Raw genomic sequence first — 16723 nt, 5'->3', positions numbered from 1 at the left:
CCTTTAGGTCTTCCATTTTCTATGTAGTCTGAGTTGAGAAGCAAAAGGTAGTTACTGTCATTTGACAGATATCTTTGTATATATTTCCCACATGAAAAACAAAATGAATGTTAGCCACACATAACTTATACTTGAAAATAACATGAAAAGGGGTGAGTAAATGCAGTACCTTCATCTGTAACATCCATGTACTTGCATTGGAACTAATCAAGGAAACAACTTGACCCATGGAGAACAAAGAAAAGAGAGGCAGGATGACAGCCCACCTTGGAGTGACACAGAGCAAGGGGAACCTCCCTGGCCCAGGAAGCGGTGAGTGAACATGTGATCCTGGGAAACCACACTTCCGTGAAGCCACTCCATTAGGGCCTTCAATCTGACATACAGATATGGGGAATCTTGGCAAAGCAGCTGCTCAGGCACATGCGAAGACCCAGGAACTCCAAACTTCCCAGCAAAAGTAACTGCAACTCCAGCAAAGCAGGATGTTAGACCTCCGTATATATCCTTAAGAAAAAGGCTGAATCAAGGGGACCAAGTAGGGATGGTCTGCAGGTCTCATTTTCATAACACCTCACAGGGTAAGACCCACTGGCTTGGAATTCCAGCCAGCCACTAGTAGCAGTTTTGAGTCTACCTGGAATGGAACTCCCAGGGGACGGGACGGGCTGCTATCTTTGCTGTTTGGGTAACTCAGCTGTTCTGCAGGCTTTGTAGAGTACAAACCAACTAGGGGCACAGAGGATCCCCCAGCACAGTACAACTGCTTTACCAAAATGTGGTCAGACTGCTGGTTAAGCCAGTTCCCAATCCGTTCCTCCTCACTGGGCAGGACCTCACAACCGGGACCTCCAGCCATCCCTGCTGGTATTTTCTGGCCCACAGAGATTTGAAAATTCCCTGGGACAGAGCTCCCAGAGGGAGGGGTAGGCTGCCATCACTGCTGTTTGGGTGACTTAGCCATTCCAACCAGCAGGCTTTGGAGAGCCAAAGCCAACCAGGACGAAAGTGGTACCCCTGCACAGCACAGCTGCTCTAGCAAATTGTGGCCACACTGCTTCTTTAAGTAGGTCCCCAATACTGCCCCTCCTCACTGGAAAGAACCTCCCAACTGGGACCTCCGGCAGCCCTGCTGGTGTTCTCTGGCCTACAGAGATTTGCAGAGTCCCTGGGATAGAACTCCCATAGGGTGTGCAGGCCACCATCTTTGCTGTTTGGGCAACTCAGCAGTTCCAGTCTTTGGAGTTTGGAGAGCCCATGCTGACCCATGGGTGGAAGTGGTACCCCAGCACACCACAGTGGTCCCATGAAAATGTGGTCAGACTGCTTTTTTAAGCAGGCTCCCAATCCCATTCCTCATCACCAGGTGGAGCCTCCCAACTGGAGTCTCCAACTACACCCACAGGTGTTCTATGGCTGACAGAGGTTTGAGGCCTCCCTAAAACGAAGCTGCCAGGAGGAGGGGCAGGCCACTACCTTGGCTGATTTACAGCCTTCACTGGTGATACCTCTAGCTACTGAAAAATCCAGGGTGACTAGTGACTGGAGTGGACACCTAGTATATACAAGCAGCCCTGTGGAAAAGTGGCCAGACTTGTTCAAAAAAACAAACCCATCCGAAGGTAAGCGACCTCAAAGACTCAAGTTAGGTAAGCTCACAAAGATGAGAAAGAATCAGCACAAGAATGCTGAAAACTCAAAGAGCCAGAGTGCCCTCTTTTCCTCCAAGTGACCACATCACCTCTCCAACAGGGGTTCAGAATCAGGCTGAGGCTGAGACAGCTGAAATGAAACAAGCAGAATTCAGGATATGGACAGGAACGAAGTTCATTGAGCTAAAGCAATACATTGTAATCCAATGAAAGGACGCTAAAAGTCATGATAAAACATTGCAGGGGTAGACAGATGAAACAGCCAATATAGAGAAGAACATAACAAACCTGATAGAGATGAAAAACACACTACAAGAATTTCATAATGGAATCACAAGTATTAATAGCAGAAGAGACCAAGCAAAGAAGGAATCTCAGAGCTTGAAGACTGGCTTTCTGAAATAAGACACGCTGACAAGAATAGAGAAAAAAAGAATGAAAAGGAATGAACAAAAGCTCCAAGAAGTATGACATTATATAAAGAGACCAAATCTATGACTGACTGGTATATCCAAAAGAGATGAGGAGAATGGTACCAATTTGAAAAACATATTTCAGGATGTCATCCATGAGAACTTTCCTAACCTAGCTAGACAGGCCAACATTCAAATTCAGGAAATGTAGAGAACCCCAGTAAGATACTCATGAGATGATCATCCACAAGACACATTCATCAGATTCTCCAAGACTGAAATGAAAGAAGTGTTAAAGGCAGCTAGAGAGAAAGGCCAGGTCACCTTCACAGGAAAGCCCATCAGACTAACAGCAGACCTCTCAGTGGAAACCCTACAAGCCAGAAGATATTGGGAACGAATATTTAACATTCCTTTTTTTTTTTTTTTGTTGAGATGGAGTCTCACTCTGTCGCCCAGGCTGGAGTGCAATAGCACAATCTCAGCTCACTACAACCTCTGTCCCCTGGGTTTGAGCAATTCTCTTGCCTCAGCCTCCCAAGTAGCTGGGACTACAGGCATGCAAAACCACACCTGGCTAAGTTTTGTTTTTTTTTTTTAAATAAAGACAGGGTTTCACCACATCGGTCTGGCTGGTCTCGAACTCTTGACCTCAGGTGATCCGCTCACCTCGGTCTCCCAAAGTGCTGGGATTACAGGGATGAGCCACCACACCCGGCTAACATTCTTAAAGAAAAGAAATTCCAACTCAAAATTTCATATCAGGCCACACTAAGCTTCATAAGTGAAGGAGAAATAAGATCTTTTTCAGACCAGCAAATGCTGTGGGAATTTGTTACCATCAGACCTGCCTTACAGGAGCTCCTTAAGGAAGCACTAAACATGGAAATAAAAGACAATTACAAGCCACTACAAAAACACAACGAAGTACACAGACCAGTAATACTATAAAACTTAATTACATAAAGAAGTCTGCAAAATAACCAGCTAGCATCATTATGACAGGATCAAATCCCACACACATCAATACTAATCTTAAATGTAAATGGGCTAAATGACACAATTAAAAGACACAGAGTGGCAAGTCTGATAAAGAACCACGACCCATTGGTATGCTGTCTTCAAGAGACCCATCTCACATGCAGTGACACACATGGGATCAAAATAAAGGGATGGAGAAAAATTTACCAAGCAAATGGAAAACAGAAAAAAGTAGGGGTTGTAATCCTAATTTCTGACAAAACAGACTTTACACCAACAAAAAGAAGGGTATTACATAATGGTAAATGGTTCAATTTGACAACCAAAGTTAACTATCCTAAATACAAATGCACCCAACACAGGAGTACTCAGATTCATAAACCAAGTTCTTAGAGACCTTCAATGAGACTTAAGACTCTTACACAATGATAGTGAGAGACTTTAACACCTCACTGACAGTATTAGACAGATTATCAAGACAGAAAATTAACAAATATATATTTAGGATGTGAACTCAGCACTGGATCAAACGGACCTGATAGATATTTACAGAACTCTATACCCCAAAATAACAGAATACAGTGTTCTCATCACCATCTGGCACATACTCTAAAATTGATCACATGGGCCTGGTGCGGTGGCTCACGCCAGTAATCCTAACACTTTGGGAGGCCGATATAGGCAGATGACCTGAGGTTAGGGCTTCGAGACTGGCCTGGCCAACATGGGGAAACCTCATCTCTACTAAAAATACAAAAATTAGCCAAGTGTGATGGCACATCCCTGTAATCCCAGCTGGTCAAGAGGCTGAGGCAGAAGAATCGCTTGAACCCAGGAGGCAGAGGTTGCAGTGAGCCAAGACCATGCCATGGCACTATAGCCTGGGTGACGTAGTGAAACTCCATCTCAAAAATAAAATAAAATAAAAGTGATCAAATAATTGGATGTAAAACATCCTCAGTAAAAGCAAAAGAACTGAAATTATAACAAATATTCTCTCAAACCACAGAACAATTAAATTAGAAATCAAGATTAAGAATTAACTCAAAACCATACAACTACGTAGAAACTGAATAACCTCCTGAATGATTTTTGGATAAATAATGAAATTAAGGCAGAAATCGGGAAGTTCTTTGAAACTAGAGAGTACAAAGAAACAACATACCAGAATCTCTAGAACACAGCTAAGGCATTGTGAAGAGGGAAATTTATAGGACTAAATGTCCACATCAAAAGTTAGAAAGATCTCAAGTTAACAACCTAAGATCACAACTAAAAGTATTAGAAAACCAAGAACAAACAAATCCCAAAGCTAGCAGAAGACAAGGAACAGTTAAAATCAGAGCTAAACTGAAGAAGATACATGAAAAACCATTCAAAAAATCAACAAATCTAGGAGCTGTTTTTTTAAAAAATTCATAAAATATAGGCTGCTAGTTACACTAAAAAGAAGAAAATAGAGAGTATTCAAATAAACACAATCAGAAATGACAAGAGGGATATTACCACTTGACCCCATAGAAATACAAGTCATCAGAGAATATTATGAACAGCTCAATACACATAAACTAGAAAATCTAGAAGAAATGGATAAATTCCTGGACACATACACCCTCCCAAGACTGAACCAGGAAGAAACTGAATCCCTGAACAGACAAATAATGAGTTCTGAAACTGAGGCAGTAATAAATAGCCTACCAACCAAAAAAAGCCCAGGACCAGATGGATTCACAGCTGAATTCTACTAGATGTGCAAAGAACTGGTACAATTCCTACTGATACTATTCCAAAAAATTGAGGAGGGACTCGACTCTAGCTCATTCTATGAGGCCAGCATCACCCTGATACCAAAACTGGCACAGATACAACACCAAAAGGAAACTTTAGGCCAATAACCTTGATAAACATCAATGCAAAAATCCTCAACAAAATACTAGCAAATCAAATCCAGCAGCACATCAAAAAGCTTATCCACCAGGATCAAGTAGTCTTCACCCCTGGGATGCAAAGTTGATTCTGCATATGCAAATCAATAAATGCTATTCATCACCACAGAACTAAAGACAAAAACCAAATGATCATCTTAATAGATAAAGAAAAGGTTTTCAATAAAATTCAACATCCCTTCATGTTAAAAACTCTCAATAAACTAGGTATTGCAGGAACATACCTCAAAATAATAAGAGCCATTTATGATGAACCCACAGCCAACATTATACTGAATGGGCAAAAGCTGGAAGCATTCCCCCTCGAAAACTTGCACAAGACAAAGATGCCCTCTCTCATCACTCCTATTCAACATAGTATTGGAGATTCTGGCCAGTGCAATCAGGCAAGAGAAAGAAACAAAGGGGCTTCCAAATAGGAAGAGAGGAAGTCAAACTATCCCTGCTGGGAGATGACATGATCCTATATCTAGAAAACCCCACTGTATCAGCCCAAAAGCTTCTTAACCTGATAAGCAACATTAGCAAAGTCTCCGGATTCAAAATCAATGTGCAACAATCACTAGCATTCCTATACACTAACAACAGTTAAGCAGCAAGCCAAATCAGGAACAATCTCCCATTCACAACTGCCACAAAAAGAATAAAATACCTAAGAATACAGGTAACTGGGGAGGTGAAAGATCTATACAAGGAGGACTACAAGCCAATGCTTAAAGAAATTAAAGATGACACAAATAAATGAAAAAATATTCCATGCTCATGTATAGGGAGAATCAATATCATTAAAATAGTGATACTGCCTAAAGCAATTTCTAGATTTAATGCTATTCCCATTAAACTATCAGTGACATTCTTCACAGAACCAGAGAAAACTATTTCAACATTAATATAGAATAAAAAATGAGTCAAACTAACCAAGGCAATTCTAAGCAAAAAGAATAATGCTGGAGGCATCCTGCTGCCTGACTTCAAGCTATACTACAGGGCTACAGTAACCAAAACAGCATGGTACTGGAATACAGACTAGTGGAACAGAATAGTGAGTCCAGAAGTAAGACCACACACCTACTACTATCTGATATTTGACAAATCTGACAAAAATAAGCAATGGAAAAAGAATTCCCTATTTAATAAAAGGTGCTGAGATAATTGGCTAGCAATATGCAGAAGACTGAAACTGGATCCCTTCCTTCCACCATATACAAAAATTAACACAAGATGGATTAAAGACTAATGTAAAACCAAAACTATAAAAACCCTGGAAGATAACCTAGTCAATACCATTCAGGGCATAGGCAGCAGCAAAGATTTTATAATGAAGATGCCAAAAGCAATTGCAACAAAACACAAATGGACAAATGGGCTCTAATTAAACTAAAGAGTTTTTGCACAGCAAAAGAAACTATCAACAGACTAAACAGAAAACCTACAGAATGGGAGAAAATTTCTGCAAATTATGCATCCAACAAAGGTCTAATATCCAGCATCTATAATTTAACAAACAAGCTTACAAAGTTAAACAACCTTACAAGAAAAAAAGCAAACTTACAAGAAAAAAAGAAACTTACAAGAAAAAAAAAACAATCCCATTAAAAAGTGGACAACGGACATGAACAGACACTTTTCAAAAGAAGACATACATGCAGTCAACAGTCATATGAAAAAAGCTCAACATCACTGATCACTAGAGAAATGCAAATCAAAACCACAATGAGGTATTATCTCACACTAGTCAGAATGGCTGCTGTTAAAAAGACAAAAAATAACAGATGCTGGTGAGGTTGTGGAGAAAAAGGAATGCTTATACATTGTTGATGGGAATGTAAATTACTTCAGCCACTGTGAAAGACAGTGTGGCAATTCCTCAAAGACCTAAAGACAGAACTACCATTTGCCCCAGCAATCCCATTACTGAGTATATGCCCCAAGGAACATATATAATTCTATTATAAAGACACACACATATGTTCCCTGCAGCACTATTCATAATACTGAAGACAGGGAATTAACCTAAATGTCCATCAATGATATACTGGATAAAGAAAATGTGGTACATAAACACCATGGAATACTATGAAGTCATAAAAAGGAATTAGATCATGTCCTTTGAAGGGGCATGAATGGAGCTGGAGGCCATTTTCCTTAGGAAACTAACACAGGAACAGAAAACCAAATACTGCATGTTCTCACTTATAAGTGGAAGCTAAATTATGAGACTACATGGACACATAGAGGGGAACAACACATACTGGAGCCTTTTGGAGGGTGGAGGGTAAGAGGAGAGAGAGGATCAGGGAAAATAACTGATGGGTACTAGGCTTAATACCTGGATGATGAAATAATCCATACAACAAACCCCCTATGACACAAGTTTACCTATGTAACAAACCTGCACCTGTATCCCTGAACTTAAAAGTTAAAATTAAAAAAAGAAAATAATGTGTGCTGTATTTCATTAATCAACTGTACCAGTATATGTAAAGATATAGACATACACCTTCATTCTAATGGTCCAGTAGCAATCCCTTAATTTTCTGATATATCAAAATACAAAATAGGTAAACTTCTAAAAATATATGGCCTTATATTAATATCTCCACTGTTATAATTTTTCCCATAACTATTGAAAGTTTATATACTTCATTAAAAGTCATGTAAATATAACTGTAGAAAAATATAAAAAAGTATTAAATTAAGAGAATCACCCCACTGTTTCTATCATACTATACATAGAGTTTAGTAGCTAACACGTTTCTCTTAACAGAATCACCTTATTAAAATGTATATACATACTATAGTTGCAAAATATCCCTTTATAGATTTTCATAATTTACTATTCAAAGCTAGACATTTTGGTGATTTCTTCTTAACATTATAATAAAAACGTGAAAAGAGTCTAATGTTTACAGTCGAAGAGATCCCAATTTATATATTGCTTCTAACTTTAACAGCTATGTGGCTTTGAGCAAACTGAGCTTCTCTGATCTTATCTCTTGATTATGAAGTGGTTTTAACTAAAATATATGCAAAATGTCTAGCACAGTGCCTGATACATAGTGCTTAGTAAATTATAGTTAGTATAAAAATCTTCAACATTTCAATTTATTTCCTCAGACTAAATTCCCAGAAGTAAAATTATTCAATTTAAGTTATGATTTCTAAGGCTTTTAATACCAGATTATTTTCTAAAATGGTTACACAAATTTAGATACTCAACAGCAGTGAGTGTGCTCCTGACCAGAAAAATGTTAAAAGACAAATGAACTTAGGAAATGAAGATTAATGAAAAAGCAATTATCAAAACATAATAAAACTTTAGTATCATTTAATTATACACCACTAATAATTATATCCAATGTAGACTTACCCTGCATGAGGGGCTGCTATCCCTTTATGAGAGGGAGATAAGGTCTGAAGTTTGTTTCCCAAAGAGCTGCTACTTGAAGACACTTTGCCTGAAGGCACACCTTATAATAAAAAAGCATTATTTTTAACAATACTCTAAAAAACAGTTACATAAAACAGAGCATCTAACAAAGAAAACAATGATTTCGTAACCATAAATCAAATTTTCATTGAAGACATTTTTTAAATGGCATTTCCGGGGACAATATATAGCATCCTTCAATTCTAATTTCTAAATTTCTTTCTTATAATTTATATATAAATAAAGGTACATATCAGTGGTCCATATCTTCTTCTAACTATTAAGTATTTGTCTACTAAGAACAATTGCCAAGTTCAGAAAGCTATGAAGAGTTAGTGTAAAATGAGAGGAAAATTCTGGATCAAAGAATAAAGAAAGTACTGGGCTGACTATTCTAAACAGATGATACATCAATAACAACATCTGGGGCAAACATTTAAGCTGAAAAAACAACAAAATAAATGGCCAGGCACCGCGGTGGCTCACGCCAGTAATCTCAGCACTTTGGGAAGCTGAGGTTGGGGAATCACAAGTTCAGGAGATTGAGACTACCCTGGCTAACTTGGTGAAACCCCATCTCTCTTAAAAATAGAAAAAATTAGGTGGGCATGGTGGCATCCACCTATAGTCCTAGCTACTCAGGAGGCTAAGGCAGGAGAATCACTCGAACCTGGGAGGCGGAGGTTGCAGTGAGCCGACAATGCACCACTGCACTCCAGCCTGGGCGACAGAGCAAGACTCTGTCTCAAAAAAAAAAAAAAAATGTTAAAAGTAGAAACTACTCAAAGTTATTTTGTTTTCAGAAATAATTACTTATCCTCCACACCTCTTCTTAATTATAAATCTATCTTAATACTCCAGAATAGACCACTATCTTTATTTCCTGCTCTGCCAACATGGTTTTAAAAACAAATCAAGTTGCTTTACGGCTATCATTACCTACAACAGTTTTGCCAGTGCCACTTGGCTGCGGTAATCGTGAAGATCCTGATGATGCAGTTCCAGGAGAATTTGACTTTTTAAGTGCGGGTGGCTTATACTAAAATAATGAAAAAAAATTTTTTTAATCAACATCACTTTTTGATTATGGATTGCAAACTAGTGGTTCAAAACTTAACATTCTTTGGGTTTAGGATTTCGGTCTTATAAGATAGAAAGAGTTATGGAGATGAATGGTGATGATGGTTGCACATCATTAATGTATTGATACACTTGTAAGTATACACTGAATTGTACTCTCAAAAATGATTAAGATGGTAAAGTTTCTGCTACATGTATTATACCACAGTAAAAAAAAAAAATTGGAAAGAAATAGCTCACATTCCCTTAAATGAACAGTCTTTTTATTAGCTACTGAATTATACAAACTGAGGAAGTATAGATTAAAATATGTCACCTCTAAAGTTTTCTAAAATAGATTCCCTCTCAGATGTTCCACTGCTAAAACAAACTAACGGCAACTTTTCCAGTTCACAGGAAAAAGAAAAAAAGGTCTAATGGAAAATACTTCCTCAAAGTTAAGATTGTAATCACCAAACAAACATTAGTAGAAAAACTTAGAAACAGCTGGTGATGCTCACTTGGTGGTGCAGCTCTAAAGGTTAGGATTTTTACGTGTTCCTGGATGTGGTTTTATATTCCATATATATAATTCAGCCATATTTCCTACTGATAAAAATCATAAGATGACCTATTACCTGAACAAGTTTTACAACAGCTGTCTTATGGATTTCCCCAATATGAAGAGAAAGAGCTAATTCTGGCGTCACTATCCTCACCAGACCACCTTAAATTAATGGAGTATGGATTGACATAAGATATTTCAGCTTATCTTGGATTTTTATATTTCTCTACTTGTCTAAAGAGATATCTTTATTAATTTTATTTTACTTTCTCTTTTTGAGCTAAATTTTGCTCAGTTACCTGACTATAAATGTATTTTACTGGTCACCTGCTTCAATAGCAAGAAATGAACTTGCCCAGGGTTATGCCCCAACTTCACAACAGAGCAGGAATTTACACTCATGCTGGTTCTAGCCCAATGCTTCAACCATAAGGTGAAAATCATACTTGCATACGTGCTTGGAATTTAGCCCAATACGGTTCAAGATTTCATGTGAAAAATTGGTTTTAAACATCATTTTCAAAAATCAAATCATATTTTATAACCAATAATCAATATAAAATTTAAGATGCACTACTACCAAAAATAGCTAGCTAAAATCAATTTTGAAGTCAAACATTATATCCTTCTAACTTTGCACGTGAATTTTTAAAAAGTTACATCTTGATAAAGGATCACACAAAAAAAGTAGCATGCACATTTTGCACTATTATGCCAGCATCTGAAAAATAGAAAACCGAAACCTTCAGTAAATGTCTTTCAAATTAACAAATGTCTATGAGACTTTGGGAGATGAACCATATAATGATACTGATGTTTTAAAATCTTAGAGGTGCTTGTAGTTTAAAAGGGCTTCTGGGCCACTATATAAATAGGGAGAGAGAAAGACACATTAGAAAAAAACTTAAAATTATAGCAATAGGGGAAAAAAAAAAGATCTAACAAAGATTTGTCAAACTATGAGAGGTATGTCTATAAAAACAGAGTTTATAAAATCAGATTAGGAAACAGGACTGTTGACCCACTCAAATTGTGCAAACAATCAACAAAGAGCAAAATGATTAGCATAAACGAAGTGCGCTGATGTGGCCTATTACATATTGAGAGGTCAAGTCTTTAGGCAGGACACAGGCAGAAAGGTTTCTGGTAGCATTACATAATGGAGACTAAAGATGTTTATGTTTATAATAGAAATTATTAACAACTTAATGGCTTACAAATACTTAGGCAGAACATGTCTCCAAAAAATGTTTTGCTTTTCTCCTCTCTATATAAGACTTCCCAATATTTTACTAAATTTTATTGTTGACTTTTCTGAGATACTCAGAAGCTAGAACAACCTTATCTATATCCTATAATATTTCCCATTACTTTCAACAAGAACTAGTCAGGTTAGTTTCCTTTCCGAATACCACTTGTATAAAACATTATTCACCTCTCCCTCGGTATCTTGCTGTTTCCCTGACCTAGATAATCTGACTCCTTCCTTTCTGAGCTATATTCTATCTATTCTACAACATCAAGCTGAAAGTCTACTGGTATATAAAGACTTTCAGAATGACTCTATCAATCAACAGTTTTGTGTGTTATTATGAAGACTTTCAGAATGACTCTATCAATAATTTTATATAAATCTATTTTAATGATGAGGAGAATGAAATCATTTTATACAATTAAACATATTTCATTCATTATTATTTGGTAATTATTATTTTGTGTTTTTATGCTGCTCACAAATCTCACATTTCCTTACAAAAATATTTATACAAAGACTAATGACTAATGAAATTGGAAAAAGTCTAAAGAACCTGCAGGACATCCATTTCTGACAAAATGGTAGAATTTACTATTTAGACCAACCTTTCAACTAACAACTAAAAATGTTCAGGAAAGAATAAGGAATCATTGTAAAAGCATTGAATGTCAAATGAGAGGAAAAGAAGAAATTTCCAGGCCAAACTATGTGGGATTGTAATAACGACCTGAACATCACATGGATTTGCTGTATAAATTTGCATTATTAGGCTGGTCAAGCAAACTAAGTCAATAATTTATTTTCAAATGTTTCCAGACTGATAATACTCATAGATACCTAAAAGGAATAAGCACACATCTTCTCCGGAAGAAGGCATGAACGATAATCACGAATAATTTTTTACTTGTAACAAGCAGCAAAGGTCAATAATAATCAGGGAAATAAGGATATAAGGAACCTGAATGAGAAAAAAAAACAAGGAACATATCCATACAGGTCACCGGATACTACTATAATTATCAGACATACATTACAACAATTATGAGTACTACATTTAAAGAAATAGGAGACAACTATGAATATATTAATAGAAAATTACAAACTATAAAAAAATAGGAAATTAGAAAAATAGTCAGCCAACTGCAAGAAATTAAAAACACAATAACAAATTACAAGCTCAACGTTGGAAGAGTTAAGTGCCTATATAACCATCCTACAGATAGAAATTACAACAAAACAGATGACTGGAAACTACTGGAAATCCTACACTGTACACCCTGGATTTAACCACCTACACTTAGACCTCCTTACTGCTCCCCGCCTAAAAAAGGAAAGAAAGTAAAAACACTGCAAAAAAAAAAAAAAAACAGAAATTGATATATATTACCTACCATGTCATGTCTAGTTTTCAACCAAACATTACTAGCAAAGAAACAGAAAACATGATCCATATTAGCAAAAATGTCAAGTCAACAGAAACTAACTGCAAATGAACACAGGTGGCAGATTTAGTAGTTAAGGATTAAATAATAATAATAATAAATAAGACTGAACTATAGGGATTGGAATTGGAGAAATTAAGCCGGGCACAGGCATATGAATACCACATGTCCTCACTTACATGTAGAATCTAAAACAATGGAACTCTAAGCAGCAAAGAACTGAATGGTAGTTACCAGAGGCTAGAATGAGGGGGAAAGGGGGGAAAGAATAAGGAGAAGATGATGGTCAAAGGTGTAAGTTTTTGTTGTGGTCTTTATTTTGAGATATACTGCATAGCATAGTGAATACACTAAATGATAATATATCATACCTTTCAAAATTGCAAAGAGAAAACATTTTCAAATGTTCTTACCACAAAAAATAGTAAGTACTTGAGGTGACAGTATGTTAATTAGCTTGATTTCATCATTCCACATTGAATTCATGAATCATAATATCACTTTGTACCCCATAATATATACAACTATAATTTGCAAATTTATAATTTTAATAAATATATATAATAAAGCAGTAAGTATAACAATACAAATCAAGAGTACTGATAGGCTTATAATGTCTAGAGTTACATATGTGAAACAATAGCACTAACCGGTCAGAGGTAAATAAAAATATCCATAGATATGGGTAAGTCAAAGATGCATTTTTTATTCCTAGAGCAATCACTTTTAAAAACTGCAAAGACTTATAGCTAGAAATCCAATAAAGAAAATGAAATCTTATGAATACAAAAGGGAAAATAAATGATGAATTTTTTAAAAAATTACAAAAAGAGAAAACAGATGGCAGACCTAAACATAACCAAATCAATAATTGCATCAAATGTAAATGACAGGCAATTTGACCAACAAGATGAAGTTACTAGATTTGATTTTTAAAAAAGAAATATAAAAACCATTTATAGCAAGGCAAAAACACACACTTAAGTTAAGGAACAGAGAGAAAAGAAGTGAGCATAATTATGCTAAAATGGCTATATTCTTATCACATGAAACATACTGCAACACAATGAATATTGCCACAGACAAAAAGGAACACTTCATAATGATAAAAGGGTCAATAAATGGGGAAGACATAACAATTTATAAGTGCATATGCAAACAATAAGAGAAATTCAAAATTTTGAATCAAAAGCAGGCAAAACTAAAGAGAAATGTAAAAAAGTCATAATTTTAACATATTTCCCTCAGTAATTGATGGAACATCATACACAATGATGAAAAACAATGCTTTTCACCTAAGAACAGAAAAACAAGGCAAGGATGTCCACTCTTATCACCTCTATTCAACATTAGTCTAGCCCATGTAGTAAATCACAAAAAAGAAATAAAAGCCAAAAGGTTGGAGTGAAGAAAATAAAACTGTCCTTATTTACAGGTGACATGACTGTATACACAGAAAAGTCCTAAGAAATCTACAAGAAGACTATTATTAGTAAATGAATTTAGCAAAATAGCAGGGTATAAGATTAATATACAAAAATCCAGTTTTTCTAAACAAGCAAAAAACAACTAAAAATGAAATAAAATTCTATTTACAAGATCATCCATATACATGATATACTTGGAAAAATCTAACAAAATACGTGTATGACCTATATAACATAAACTACAAAACACTGCTAAAATAAAACCTAAATGATCAGAAAATATAACAGGTTCATGAACTGAACAATTCAATATTGTTAAAATGCCAATTCTCCTCAAATTGATTTATGAATTTAATATAATCTCAGTCAAATGCTAGAAGTCATTTTTTGTAGATGTTGACTAGTCAATTATAAATGTATATATAAGCATAAATCAAGAATAGCCAAAGATAATTTTTTTTTTTTTTTTTTGAGACAGAATCTTGCTCTGTCGTCCAGGCTGGAGTGCAGTGGTGCGATCTAGGCTCACTGCAAGCTCATCCTCCTGGGTTCACGCCATTCTCCCGCCTCAGCCTCCCTCAGCTGGGACTACAGGTGCCCGCCACCATGCCTGGCTAATTTTTTGTATTTTTATTAGAGATGGGGTTTCATCATGTTAGCCAGGATGGTCTTGATCTCCTGACATCGTGATCTGCCCACCTCGGCCTCCCAAAGTGCTGGGATTACAGGCGTGAGCCACTGCACCCGGCTTGCCAAAGAAAGCTTTAAAAGGAATTCAAGTAGGAAAATTTAGACGACTTGATTTTAAGACTTATTAAGGTTCACTATTCAGTGAGAATGTGGTATTGACTAAACGACAGGGATATAAATCAATGGAACAGAACAGCATGTCCTGAAATACACCCATACGTTTATATTCAACTGATTTCCAACCAAGGTGTCTCGGTAATTCATCAGGGAAAAGAAAGTCCTTTAAACAAATTGTGCTAAAACAACAGAATATCCACATAGAAAACAAAAGGAAAACCTGCCCCTTACTTCACACTATACACAAATACTAGCCTGAAATGATTTATAGATGTAAGAGCTAAAAACATAAAACTTATAGAAGACATGGGAGAAAAATCTTTGCAACCCTAGTATAGGCAAAGATTTATTTGATACAACATAAGCAGCATAAATCGTAAAGAATTAATAAATTGGACTAATTACATTTTAAAATTTTTGCTCTTCAAAAGACAACCTTAAGAAAATGAAAAGCCATGTCACAGGATGGGAGAAAATATTCTTAATACACATCTGAGAAAAGACCAAGAATATATAATAAGCGTTTTCACTCAATCTAAAAACATGTATACATATATAGCTTTATATATATTATATATATATATATATATATATAAAAAACGTGCTAAGACAATAGAATATCCACACAGACAAAAAGGAACAGTTGCCCCTTACTTCACACTATACACAATTAGCTTGAAATGATTTACAGATATAAGAGCTAAAAGCATACAACTGTTATAGATATATAAAACTATATATATAACTATATATATATATATATAAAAGCAGGTGAGAAAAATACAGTCTAATGTCATGAAAAGCATAAACAATAATCTATGAAAGTCAATGAGCTATTTTCTCATTTATAGCAATTATTAAAACTGAACTTATCACCTGTGTCCGAGAAGTTGGTTTTCCTTTGGTATCTGTAGAAAATTTGCCTTTATTACTAATACGTGCTGCCTGTTCTTTACAGAAATTTATATGTCTATCAGCTGCATTTTCATTGAATCTCCTCTGACAATATGGACACTGAATATAATCTATAACAGATAAAAACAGAAACAGATTAATAGCATAGTACTTGAAATGGACATTAAAAAATCTTAAGCTTCTATGCAGAGTCATTCAAAAAATATAAGTAATAATGTCTGATAAGAAAAACTCCCATATCCTTATAACTACCCAGTTTGACTTGTCTAAACTCAGTAAAGACTTAAAAAAAAAGTCTGCTGGTACATGAATTCCAATTTTCTCCTAGCTTTGAATCAAATGTGTGAAGGAAAAAGAACAAAAGATAAATCCTTAGTACAAAAGAGTAAGCAGAGGAAAAACATTATTTCTTTTTTGCCTTTATGTTTTCATTTATAATGGATATATATTTTATACAGCAGACTAGTTAGGAAGTAATAATATGTGACATTAAAATACATTTTAAAATATAGGCTCATCTATTAAAATTTTTTATTTCATCTAATGGAAAACTGTCAAGAAATAGTTTACTTATCTTTAAAGTGCTATTTTCTCTTAAAAGTCTCAACAGATGGAAGAAGTGATTAAAATATATCTCACTGACATAATTCAAATTTAAGAAACAGCAAATGTTTCCAAGATAAAATATCTTCCCAAAATGCAAAACATACTGTAAATCAAACTTCTTTTGAAATTATTCCAGAACCATATTTTGTAGCATTGTAAAATAACCAAATGAGACACTGGGAATAAATGTAAAAATCTAGTAGTGTCAAAAAAGAAATCTTAACA

General features: G+C 35.5%; 1 protein-coding gene across 2 annotated transcripts in view; it reads right to left on the bottom strand.

Moving 5' to 3' along the window:
- ZC2HC1A (zinc finger C2HC-type containing 1A) overlaps positions 1-16723 on the bottom strand; it is a 52709-nt gene that overhangs the window by 14820 nt on the left and 21166 nt on the right. For both annotated transcript variants that reach the window (XM_008000943.3, XM_008000944.3), the window contains exons 5-7: positions 15854-16002; positions 9362-9461; positions 8363-8462 (exon numbers count right to left, since the gene is read on the bottom strand). In XM_008000943.3, the coding sequence (XP_007999134.1) occupies positions 8363-8462; positions 9362-9461; positions 15854-16002 (349 nt within the window). The remainder of the gene's footprint in view (positions 1-8362; positions 8463-9361; positions 9462-15853; positions 16003-16723) is intronic.

The sequence above is a fragment of the Chlorocebus sabaeus genome, chromosome 8 (assembly GCF_047675955.1).
Source record: "Chlorocebus sabaeus isolate Y175 chromosome 8, mChlSab1.0.hap1, whole genome shotgun sequence".
NCBI lineage: Eukaryota > Metazoa > Chordata > Mammalia > Primates > Cercopithecidae > Chlorocebus > Chlorocebus sabaeus.
This window is presented reverse-complemented; position numbering and strand designations above follow the sequence as displayed.